The sequence below is a fragment of the Prinia subflava genome, chromosome 3 (assembly GCF_021018805.1).
Source record: "Prinia subflava isolate CZ2003 ecotype Zambia chromosome 3, Cam_Psub_1.2, whole genome shotgun sequence".
Lineage (NCBI taxonomy): Eukaryota > Metazoa > Chordata > Aves > Passeriformes > Cisticolidae > Prinia > Prinia subflava.
The window spans coordinates 42,472,205-42,484,412 of NC_086249.1; the positions used below are offsets into that span (position 1 = coordinate 42,472,205).

Here is a 12,208-nt window from a genome sequence, read left to right on the forward strand (position 1 = left end):
AAGCAATCTGTTCCTTTTTTGCCGCCTGCTCATCTGGATAACACCCAGCAGCTGACATACTCTTTTTTTCATTTCTTCCCGTCTCCCAATCAGCATCCTCTGAACTGCATTGAATTGTGTAGAGCTGGGATATATAAAAATGCACTATCCTTCTTACCTCACTGTGGTTCAGGGATAGGCCAAAACTCTGTTTCAAGTTCAGTGTAACGAAGAAATGTTAGCTGATTTACCTGCAGAGCCTCTAATCAATACAGCTGAATGTTAACAGACCATTTTACATAGGAAGGGGCATCCAGAGGTATTTTTCCTAGCACTGATCTTGGGCATTGCCTTGTCCCACAGGTGACAGTGAAGATGGATGCAGTGAGGGGGCTGTGCACTGCAGAGACGACGGCGAGGGCTGTGCAGCTGCTGCTGCTGGCTAAGGGGAACTCAGCAACACCAGCCTTCTTCTCAGTTGTCCCTCTGACTGTGGGAGAAATTCCAATTACCATTACTGCCTTCGACCAGGCTTCTGGGCACAGTGACAGCATTAGGAAGAACCTCAAAGTCGTGGTATGTATAACTAATTGAGGGTAGGCACTTCACAAATTGTCCTCCATACGACATTCACTATGTGGAGCTCTCATGGAGGGAGTGAAATGGTACAAACTCGAGGCTGGAAGCAATTCAGGAAATCTGGTTTTTAACAAGGACTTAGAGGAAAAAAATTAAGCCTCTGTGTGGATTGTAGATGGAAATGTTTGTTCTCTATGGCAAAAAAAAATCCTTTACCCATGACACAGCAACAACTTCTTCAGCCAGTGTCCATCCTAGAATCTTTAACTTCTTCCTGCTTCATCTTTTTTCCTTGTGAAGCCAAGATTGAAGATGTCCACCTAGCAAACTTTTGAGAAGTAAACCCTCTCTGTTAATAATAAGATTAAACCCTTTTTTATTCCTTCTGCTCAATGGATCAATCTTCACTCTTAACAATTGCATAGGTAAAACATATGCAAAACATGCAAACAAAGATGTTGTATTGATTATTTAATACCTTAGGTCTCTTTCAAAATTATAAAAAGGAGAAGCCATTTAGGAAAAATTACTTTTCAGGGCCCAGCACAGACTCATTACAGTACCTAGGTAATCCATGGAGGGCTTTTTTCTATCCACACAAAAAGTGCAAATTATGAATCTTTGCACCCCTGATGTCAGGTATTACCATGTAGGTAAGGATAAGGCACAGGATGATGGGAACCTGCTGTTGTTAAAGGCTATAACTTTTGTAGATATAGGCACAGTCTCAGAGTTCAGTATTACACCAAAACAGTAAAAATAGCTATAAAAATAGCTTTATTAAAACTTAAACTGTAGGAAGAGGGATGTAAGGAATCAGAAGGAAAAAATATGTACTCAGAATATCACGGATTTCATACATGAGAGGTTTACAAAAATGAGTCCCTCTGTGAACTTGACTTGATGGGTCACAAAGCTGAGAATAAACTTTGAAGTTGAATTTTTGGGAGTTGGTCTTGGCTAAAGGAATTTTATCCAGGGAAATGTTTCAATAGTAAGACAAAAAATTCAGCAAAGTTTATTATTTAATTGGAAATTTCTGATTTAAGGGCTGAGATTTACCTAGAGAGAAATCTCCCTTCAAAATCAATTATTTGTGCCACCTGCTGGCCCAGTGCTTGGGTGAAGCTTGAGGATTTCTTGCAGCTTAATTTCAGATATGAGTTCTTGCAAATGTTTCAACTTTTCTTTCTTTGTTGTGCAGGCTGAAGGTGTTTTACAGAGAGAAGAAGAGACCATTTGCATTAACAGTGACTGTAAGTTACCCAAAAGGGTTATACAGATAAGGTTTGGAGTAAGAATGAAGAGTGTATTATGGGTGCAATGAAATACTTCTTAATGCACAGATGTTCCTTTGCTTAACCAGAACTTCTCAGAAATCTCTCCATCCAATAATAGCAAAAGACTCGTGAAAGGAAAAAAAAAAATTCAAAATTTTAAAATTTATTTACTTTTCTTTTGTTTTTGAAGGTATTATTTTGTATATATTAACTGGGCATCTTTTTAATTCACTAAAGAGTCTTAGAAAGGTATTAAAACCAAGTTTTTTCAAGTATAAAATATTGCTAAAGATTGAAAAATAAATAACTATAAGAAAGATAAGCATATTTTTCTAAAATTACAGTATGTTATTTTTTGAAAGTCAGGATGTTGATATCTATTCATTATTTATTTACAGTGAAGTCCCATACAGTGGACCTGAACAGACCATCTAATATGGTACCGGGTTCTGATAGCCACGTGTTAGTTAGCCTGAAAGGTAAATGTAATTTTTTTGTCAACAACTTCTCCATAGGTGACAAGGGACAGACCTCTCTTGTGCTCCTCATTCCTCCATTCTCTCCTGGTTTTTCTGTTATGACTCAAATGGTCTGTGCTGCATGACCAGGTCATAAAACAAAACATCCCCAGGGTTGAACCAGTACCTTTTCCTCTCTCTAATGACTCCTTCTTAACTTGTAGTGGATATAACAGCTTTATGAGATCCATCCTTCCTCACTGTGCTCAGACTAACGTTATGGGAAAGCCAGAGGTGAAGGGAAGAGTTCCTCTTCTCTAATAGCCCTATACTGCATGCAGGGCTGTAGAAATCTGCTTCAGATTTCAGAAATAAGGATGCCAGACTCTGATGTGTATGTTCTGGAGAGTTCTGTTTTTCTGAAGAGGAGATATGTACAATCATATATATTCATTTAATCAAATATAGTTGTATATATACATATATATACACACACACACACTCATGTATACCTATTTTAAAAGCATCTATTAGCAAGTACTTTTATTAGTGATAAATCACCCCCGGCCCCCCAAAATGTAAAATAATGCATTTGTAACACAAAGAGTATTGTCTTCCATTTCAAATCCCTGTTCTAAAATAAAGGGATCATTGAATCCTTAAAGTTACAAAATTGCAGAGAGAAAAAAAAAAATCCACATAAAATGCTTGTCATGATCAATCCACAATCTTTTTATCCCTCTGTGGGAGGATCAGGGCTGGTTTGACAAGACTGTTCCAGCCCAAACCTGACACACCAGTCTTTCCCCCTTTACTTTCCTCCCTGCCTCCAGTAGCCTGAGGACTTGTTCTCCTTCATATTCCTTCACTGTGGCAGCCTCCTTTTTGTAGCTTTCTCGGGGCCTGGCACCTCATCCTTGCCCTCCTTCAAAGGGCTTTATGAAGTCTCAGGTAGCTAAGAACAGGGTTGAATAGTGAAGACTATCAGGCCATGCTGGAATGTCAGCCTGTAGCTAGGGTCACCTTTCTTCATCCTACAGTGATCAGTTTTAAATAAGATGCGTACTACAGCTTGTATTTTTTACAACAGGGAACATTATGGATGAGTCTGTTGAAAACTGTCTGAGTCTCAGTGGAGTTGAGAAGCTGATTCAGGTGCCCACAGGCTGTGCAGAGCAAACCATGGTGAAAATGGCCCCTGCAGTCTACGCCATGGAGTACCTGGATGCCAGCCAGCAGTGGGTGAACTTCAATCCCGAACACAAGCAGGAAGCCATTGGCATGATTGAAAAAGGTAGGCAGGGAAAAACAAGACAAACCAACCAGAAGCCAAGGATGGGATCCTTGTCATCCATTTGCACAGCAGCTGCCTCATGAAGGAGTGCCCACTGTCTTAACACAGCCTCACAGAGATGCCCCGGCAGTCTGCAGACAGACACGAGGGGCAGAACATGTGAGAAGGGCTTAGGAAAATAATTGCCAGCATCTGGCACTGGATGGTATTGACATCGACAGCCCGTCCTCTCTCTTGCCTACTTTAGAAGTTGAAGGTAAAATCTGAGCTGATCAAAGAAAATTCTTTTCAGAGTAAATGGATGGCAAAGGCCAGTTGTTCATTGTCTCCCAATGTTCAAAATCAACCAAGATAAATCACATTATAAAAATGGTTATTTCTCCCTATGGTTCATAGACACTGTTTAGGATAGCCAGCTGGGATGTAGACATCTCTGTCTGTGGCTGTCAAGAGGAGTACGACAAAGGGAATCCCAAGTGCTAATCGTGATATTGACACCTTCCCTTCCTCACTCCTGTGTTCATCATTACGTAAGCTAGAAGCTTCAGCAGCCTTGGGCCAAGCCAGGCCCTAGTATCCTTAGGGAGAGGATATCTGCAAGTCTGCTTCTGGAAGATTCCAATCCAAGATGTGATCCAAAGCTGGTATTAAATGTACAGCAAAGGGAGGACCACAGTACGTGGAAATGTTCCAGCTCCCATGAACTAACACAGGGAGTTGTCAGTACTGGAACAGGTACAGCTGATCTGAAACACATTTCATCAATGAAAAACAAGTGTATAAATAGAGAGTAAAAGCATGCTAGCAGTTGCTGCATGGAGATCTTTGCTTATTTATCCAAGACTGCCAAAAGTGACATGGGAGCCTGCTAAATAAGTATTTGGTATTATCAGTATCATTTAGTCCCAACATTATGCTTTTATTGATTCTCATTGAAGCTCATCAGTGTAAAAAATGAGTTGTGTGGCTATGATACACACTTTGTCAGAATAATAGCAGTCAGGATCAGAAGCCAGAACTCATGATTTGTAAGACTGTGTCTGACCCAATAGATGATGTTTTGTATACTTTTTGATTCCACGCACCATAAAATCAACAGCTTGAAAAGTTGTCAATAATGGGAAATAATTTCCCAACATTCACTACACATAAAATGTTTTGTAACCATAGATATCTGCAGTTCTCAGGTTATTTTCATGGCTCAGTTAAGTCAAACAAGACAGAGGACCTTCTAAGCCTAGTGATTTTTCTGTGTCAAATTCTGCTGACCCAGTCATTTCCTCCTTAATGCCCCAGTGAACACTTCCATGAACTCTTCTTCCAGTCAATACCAAACACGTCCATTATAATACAAGTGATGTAGAAAAATGCCCATTAAATATGGGTGTTCTCTGAACAGTTACGGCTCTCCTGTTCATGCAGGTTACACCAGACTGCTTGAGTTTCAGAAGGAGGATGGTTCCTACGGTGCATTTAAAATGACCCCCAGTAGTATATGGTAAGTGATTTTCTTTTCCTGGAGTTTTATTTTTGTTTATTTTGTTGGGATTTTTCCCAATTTATTTCTAATATCATTTGATGCATCAGAAGTTTTACTTTGGCAATGGATTTTGAAAATCTGGTGGTTGCCTGTGTACTTTTGTCATGAATAATAAACCACCAAATTCTCTGAGCCTATTCAGTCCTTGGTGAAAGAGATTTATACTGAGCCACTGATTATTTTGCATTTGCCACAGAGTAGAAATATTCAAGCTGATGTTGAACAATCACTCACTAGGCTGCAGTGAGTGCACTGCATTGAATATGAGTCTGTGCATAAAATTAGTATGTTTATCTTCCTGTCAATGTAGTCTGCTATAAATATCTGTCAGCACAAATTTAGAAAATTTTCTTTTGTGCAGGCTAACTGCATTCATTGTTAAAGTGCTCACAAGGAGCAGAGAATACTTCAGTATCCAAGACAGTCACATAAGCAACTCGATTTCCTACTTGGTTAATCAACAGCAGGCAGATGGTTCATTCCACGACCACCACCCCGTAATGGACAGGTCAATGCAGGTAGGTCATCCCTATTTAGAAGAATTTAGGCATTGTGCATTTAGGGTTATTAGGGGTTGAAAGGAACAACTTGTGAGTTGTTGAATAACAAGAAATGTACCTAAAGAGAATAAATCTGTAATGTAAGTACAAAATCTGCAATGTAAAGTTAATTTGTTAAAGGTCTGTTATGTCAGATGCATAGCTAGCACTTCACCACCTTTATCTTTTTATACTGTCTTAGATACTTTTTTCAGCTGTGCCTATAAAGCACTTAAAAAATTATTTCTGAGGTTCATAAGTTTGATAAAAGTGTAAGCTTTTTGTTGCCAAAGACTACAGAGTGTAGAACTGTCACTTTATTCTGAAGGGGTGTCCAGAGCTCATCTAGTCCAAACACTGCTCAAACAGTTCTAGCTAGATCAGATTGCACAGGGCCATGTCCAGCTGAGTCTCCAGTACGTCTCAGTCTGTCTGGCTAACCTGTTTCAGTATTTCACCATGCCCATGGTGAAAAAAGAAAATGTTAACACTTCACCAGATTTTCCAATCGCATATCTTGGTCTACACATCCTCTGAAATGGTCCAGAAACACGTTTGTTATACTGCCCATGAATTAAGTCTGGGAAAGTAATGAGCATCTTCCAGAATTCATTGAAAATGCAATGTACATATATAGCTAGATAGATAGATAGATACAGATATGAACAAACTTACTTTAATATTTTTAATGATCTGTGTCAAATAACTAGTGAGACTTCCACCCTCAAGGTTAGTTTCACAATTGGTGCTATTGGGCAAAAAGAAACAAGTAGCTCAAGGACTAGTCAGAGGGTTTAGGGGTTTTTTGACCTGTGTTCAAGCTGAGATAATCTTCTTTCTTACATACTCAAGAGCTGTCAGGGGAAAAAAGCAAATGAGAGCACTGTGCTTTCTTTTTAAAAGAGAGGGATAAGAAGTGATCTAGTATTGGTGTATAAATACCTTTACAGGAGAGAAGTTCTGTCTGCAAGGTAAAGGGCTCTTTTGTGCGTAGAGAGTAGCACAGAAATTAAATCAACCCCACCCTCCCAGTGACTGAAAATTGAAACCATGAATGTTTCAGTGAGAAATTATACATTTTTACCTGTAAGATAAATAATTAAATATTTGATTATCAACAGAAGGATGTGGTGGGTTCCTGATGTCTTACACTGTTAATGCAACTGGACTGCCAGCATAGAAGACATTTTAGATGGACACATATTATTGAGAAAAATTTAAGGCAACAGCTATATGCTACATGGTCAGAGCATTTTCAGAGAAAACCCCTGACTCTATGGAAAGTAATTTTTCTAGGTTTAATCATAAGTGTATGCATGTACATTTAACTTTTCCTTTTCGTATTTCATCTTTCAGGGTGGCATTAGATCAGCAGAAGAGGATTTGGCTATGACAGCCTTCGTAACCATAGCATTGCAACAGACCCTACGTGTGTACCCATCACCTGATGTGGTAGGAAGTCTGACTCTTTAAGTCTGCAAGCTATTGCACGATGGCATATCCACCCTGCCATCTCTTGGAGAACTGCAAACGAGGAGTTTAAAATCTGCTTATATTTGATAGGAAAAGATGTCAAGGCCTAATATAAAGTAAGGTGTTTTGAGCTGCACTCTCCATCATTAATGGCTTTAATCACTAAGCAAATATTATTATAATTGTCTTAAAAGTTACTACAGTGAAGTATTCTGATTTCCTAGTACTAGTTCCCTAGTGCCAGAAGTAACAGTTAGCAGGTCTCAGTGATCTTTACAAATGGATCCATTCTGTTCTCACAGGCACGAGTGATTACAGGAACAGTGGCTTACATGAAAAATCAATTTGCAAGAAATACTGACTGCTATTCTACAGTCATCACTGCTTATGCTCTGACACTTGTGCAGTCTGATAGCGAAGAAGCTCAGTTTGTGAAAGAAAAATTAAGGAACTGTTCCTATTTTGATGAAGGTACTGGTAACCATTCTTAAAAATCCCTTTAGAAAACACTTTTCCTAATGGAAACACTCTGAGCACACTTACATGAACAAAACAAATTCAAGTAAATGAAGAAAAATTAATTTTATAGAACTGTGTATACACAACTGTAATATATTTAATTATTTAAATTGCTTCATTAAATATTTCAATATTTGACATTTTAATATGTAATTTTCAAAATTAGTATCACTATAAAGTGACAGCATAGTGAAGCTTGGATCATGACCTTCTCTGATTTTGGAACTGGAACAAAACCACAGTAAATATTCATTTATGTTTTCTGCTTCGCTTGGGAAGAAACAAAATGTCCAAGCCAAATGAGAAGGAAGAAATTTTGTATGAGAAAATAACAACATACAGGAATAGTCCAGGCAGGATTTGTGATCAAGAGGGAAGGTGTCTCTTCCAGCCCACCTGCTTCCAAAGCCCCCCACCAGTTCTGAGTAGCTCACACGGATGTCACCAGTTACCCCCACAGGGTGTGGCTCTGGTGATTGCTGAGTCAGTCAGCTCTGTGGCTGCTCCACTATCCTGATTATTCCTCCCAATGCATTTGGTAAACACAATACAGTTTAACTGCCCCAGTTTAAGCATAGGGATTATGCTTCTCCTTAATCAAGGCTGGATTTGTGGCCATAATTAATACTATTTTGCCTGAAGGACCACCAGACACAATGCTACTGCTCCATCAGATGGACAACACTGTACAATGGGATCATTGGACTGTGGTAGTTGGAGAAATCAAAATTGAAAATTGTGGTTTTTCCATTATCTTTGCTTCCCAGCTGATTTGCTGCTCTCGCAATAGCCTCTGTGTCTTGTGGTTCCACAGCACCGTGACATGACGTATCCACTGTGTAGAACAATAGTGATTTTGGGCAAATGTCTCTGCCAAGGGGATTGAGGACTGAGTTCTTCTTGCAGCAAAGCAGCAGCGCTACTGGGGAAGCGGCAACAACGCGGTCTCGGTGGAAACCACTGCCTATGCCCTGCTCCAAACTTTGCTCCTGGGAGACATGGAATATGCAAGTCCCATTGCCACGTGGCTGACAGAAAGGAGGAACTACGGCGGAGGGTACTGCTCCACACAGGTGCCTGACCAGTAGTTCAGGGGGAGCCTTATGGGGAGGAAAGGAAATAAAAGCCCTCTAAAATCTTTTTCATTTTGTTTTGAAAGCATCGTAACAGTTAGTTTTCAACTTCTTTGGTGTAAGAAGCAGTCAAGGCTTTGGATTGTTAATTAGCAATGGGCCAAAATAAAACAGTTAAAAGCCAACCAAGAAAATCCTTTGTCCTCATGAAGAAGCAGGATAATGTTTTACCATTTCAGTGCTATAAGAAGCTGGGAAATTAAAAAAATAATCTCTGCAAGCAGGAACAGACAAATGCAGGAGAACTTCAAATCAGCAAAAAGCATAAAACTAAATTCAAGGTGACCGATAATGTCATCTCACATGTTGTTGAAACAACCCAGCATCACTGCTAGATTTTTGCTTTTCTTTCTCACCCAGGACACGGTGGTGGCCTTAGAAGCTCTGTCAGCATACAGCATACAGACACTGAACACTAATCCCACCGAACTGACTGTCAGACTGGGAACACCTGGAAGGCAGAATTACTACAGCATTGTTCTGACTGATGCCCATGAAGAATTTCAGAAGCAGTTAGAGGTATACAACCATTGCTTGTTTCAAATGGGTTTTTCCCTCAAAAAGGAGAAATCAAATCCTCTGGCCTAGGTTTTGTCATGTTAAGCAATCACAATGTAGCTGATTTATTATACCTTGAAATAATTTGATCTTTAAAATGACAAAATCATTTTAAAGTTAAAAAAAACCCAAACCAGCAGGTGCTTAGCAGCACACTTTAGAGGTGCTTTCCTGCCTTTTTGAGGACTTTGGTGGCATGAATCTCTCCCAAAAGCGAAGAGCAGCCAGGAACCCAAGTCCTTCTAGGCAATGAGGAAGAAGAGAAATATTTTGATCTTCATTGTGCCTGGAACTGTGAAAATGTGAAATCCAGGATACAAAGGAGGGACTGAAGTTGGTAAAATACATCTACTGAGCCCTAAAACAGCAGAGTAAGATGCATTTGCTCAGTAAATTTAAAATCTTGAGACATGAGGTCTCATAATTCCTTCCATAGCTGAAAGTTTTCCCTACTCAGGTTTGTGGGGGGTAAAGGCATAGAAGACTGTTGAGATGTCAGGAAAACAATACATCAAATGCTGAGTACAGACTAAATAACTTTTTTTTTTCCCTTGGTTTGCAGTTTGAACTTGGGAGAAAACTTGAAGTATCTGTACGTGGCAAAGGAAATGGGACAATGAGTGTAAGCTGCAAATTCAAAATCCAGAGTCCAGATGGACTTCTTTTATTCTCTTTTTGAAACCAAAGTGAAAACTTACTTGCCATGGCCTTAACCTTTGTGTTTCTACCTCCAAAATTCTAAAATTTGGGGCCTAAATCCTGCCCATAGAAACAGTCAATTTTTCCTGTCTTTATTAAATCCATAAAATGTCAAGGGTGATAGAGGTGGCTGGGGTTTGAAAGACATCTTTGTGTTTGGGAATGGAGAGTTATCTCAAAGGAGTCCCACACCATTTGTGAATTGTATGTGGGACCTGCTTACATATCTGTGACAGTCCTCTGTGACCAGTCTGTGCCACTAGGGTCTGGTCTTTCTCTCCACACTCCCATCACCCATGACCACGAGTTGGAGTCCTGAATGGGTAAATTCCTTGCCATTTAAATGGTATTTTTAGTGGCTTGCTGTTTGTGTGTTTGTCTTAGATATTAAAAATGTACTGGTCACCTGAGCTGAAGAACAACACCTGCAATGATTTGATTTTGACTGTGGAAGTGGAAGGAAACCTTAAGTACTCTGGTAAGTGAAAGGGGCAGGAGCTGGGTCTCAAAGGTGACACGTTTGGCCAGCTGCTAATGATACTTTATAGCTTTCCAGCCTTGGAAAGTGGGAACAAATGCATGAAACACGGAAAAAGAAAAGTCCCTGAACTCACCCAGTCATTGTTTCATTTACCTTATTATTCTCATTCTTAAATAGTATAACAACTATCTGAGTAGCTGTGGGTGCAGCAGGTACTTAACAGTTACACAGATACCATTAGAAACTGTTCTTGAGATAGAGGAGGTGAAGTCCCTTCACAGAGGGGAAAGCCCTCCTCAGTTCCCTGGCTAATAAGGGATCTACCACATGGGCTTAAAATTCTTTGAGGCAGATCTGTCAAAGGTCTTTCATATGAGCAAGGATGTGTTTTCCATCCCCTGAAGTCATCATCATCTCTGCCTATGTCTGCATTGTTTTTTTCAGTTTGAATGGTTAACTTTTGGAGGAAGGGATTCTCCTTTACATATTTATACATAGCCTAAACCCCATTCTTAGCTAGGTTAGTTATTCTTACTATAGTTATCCCTAAAATTCTAACTCTGACTGAATTGTAAACACTGAGACAGCATACAGTGAACTGTTACAAAACTCACAGTGATGGCATGACTGCCCACTGGTATTTATCTTTATACCAAAAACAGCCAAACTGCAGGCAAATCTGTGCATGGCTGACCATGTCTCTCACTTCCAGAAGCTGAATACTCTGATGAAAATGATGATTATGAGGATTTGACTGCTGCAGGCAACAGCACGTCTGAGACACTGTCAAAAATAGATTGGTTTGATATCCGCAGCAGAAGAAAAAGGGATGTGACCACTCACAGCAAAACAGAATCCTTGCAATACAAAGTCTGTGTCAGGTAGGTCTGCAAGATCAGCTCTTCATTTGTTTGTAATTCTCCTTTGTCACCCTCTCCATATCCAACCTAGTGCATCTCTGTGCAAACTCAACATCCAACCTGGTGATCCTCTGTGAGTCTGCATATACTGTAAGTGTGTGTTCCCTCTCCCATGGCAGGAGAAGAAGTTTGCAAATAACAGATGAGATTTATTTTCATGGCTTACATAGACTTCCAATGTCCATGGCAGATTCTTCCCCATCAGATTCTGGGGAGACTCTGAAGAATTTGGCAGGCTAACAATTTGAAAGAAATCTTTTATTTAAAAAAGGTAAATACAGCTGGAATGCTGTAGCACCACATTTACTGGGTTTCATCATTTTCTGGAGAGATTTTGTTACTTCTTTTGTGGTCACACTCTGGCCTTATAAAAAAAGAAAGGATGACTAATACCATCTAGGAGAGAAGAGAAGACATATATTCTATTGTGACAAGAAGTTGGCAAGGGCAGAGGCAGGAAAAAAAGAAACCCTCCTATGCAGCATAACACTGAAACACCTGTCTGCTCCCATTTACAGTCTGGCATTGGTCTCAGAAGCACAGATTTGTGGCTATCCTGGGTTCCCCTTCTAGAGAGGAGCAGGATGGAAGAAGCAGGCTTTGCTCCCCGGTAGAATTTTGGTTTTCCACTGACTTTTGTCAAAGCCTTTAAGACAGTGGTTTTATCCCCTCTTCTAAACAGTGGCATGAACAATGGCAGAGGAGGACTGAAGTTACCCTAATTCTCATTTTTCACTCTCCCTTATTGAACACATA

At 39.8% G+C, this 12,208-nt stretch overlaps 1 protein-coding gene across 1 annotated transcript in view; it reads left to right on the plus strand.

Moving 5' to 3' along the window:
- Positions 1–12,208, plus strand: part of LOC134547874 (complement C4-like) — a 40,650-nt gene that overhangs the window by 19,162 nt on the left and 9,280 nt on the right. Inside the window, exons 21-33 of the mRNA XM_063391982.1 lie at positions 343–555; positions 1,763–1,814; positions 2,237–2,317; positions 3,387–3,590; positions 5,013–5,088; positions 5,492–5,648; positions 7,026–7,121; positions 7,445–7,613; positions 8,568–8,734; positions 9,155–9,313; positions 9,915–9,974; positions 10,436–10,529; positions 11,245–11,413. Coding sequence (XP_063248052.1) covers positions 343–555; positions 1,763–1,814; positions 2,237–2,317; positions 3,387–3,590; positions 5,013–5,088; positions 5,492–5,648; positions 7,026–7,121; positions 7,445–7,613; positions 8,568–8,734; positions 9,155–9,313; positions 9,915–9,974; positions 10,436–10,529; positions 11,245–11,413 — 1,697 coding nt within the window. The remainder of the gene's footprint in view (positions 1–342; positions 556–1,762; positions 1,815–2,236; positions 2,318–3,386; positions 3,591–5,012; positions 5,089–5,491; positions 5,649–7,025; positions 7,122–7,444; positions 7,614–8,567; positions 8,735–9,154; positions 9,314–9,914; positions 9,975–10,435; positions 10,530–11,244; positions 11,414–12,208) is intronic.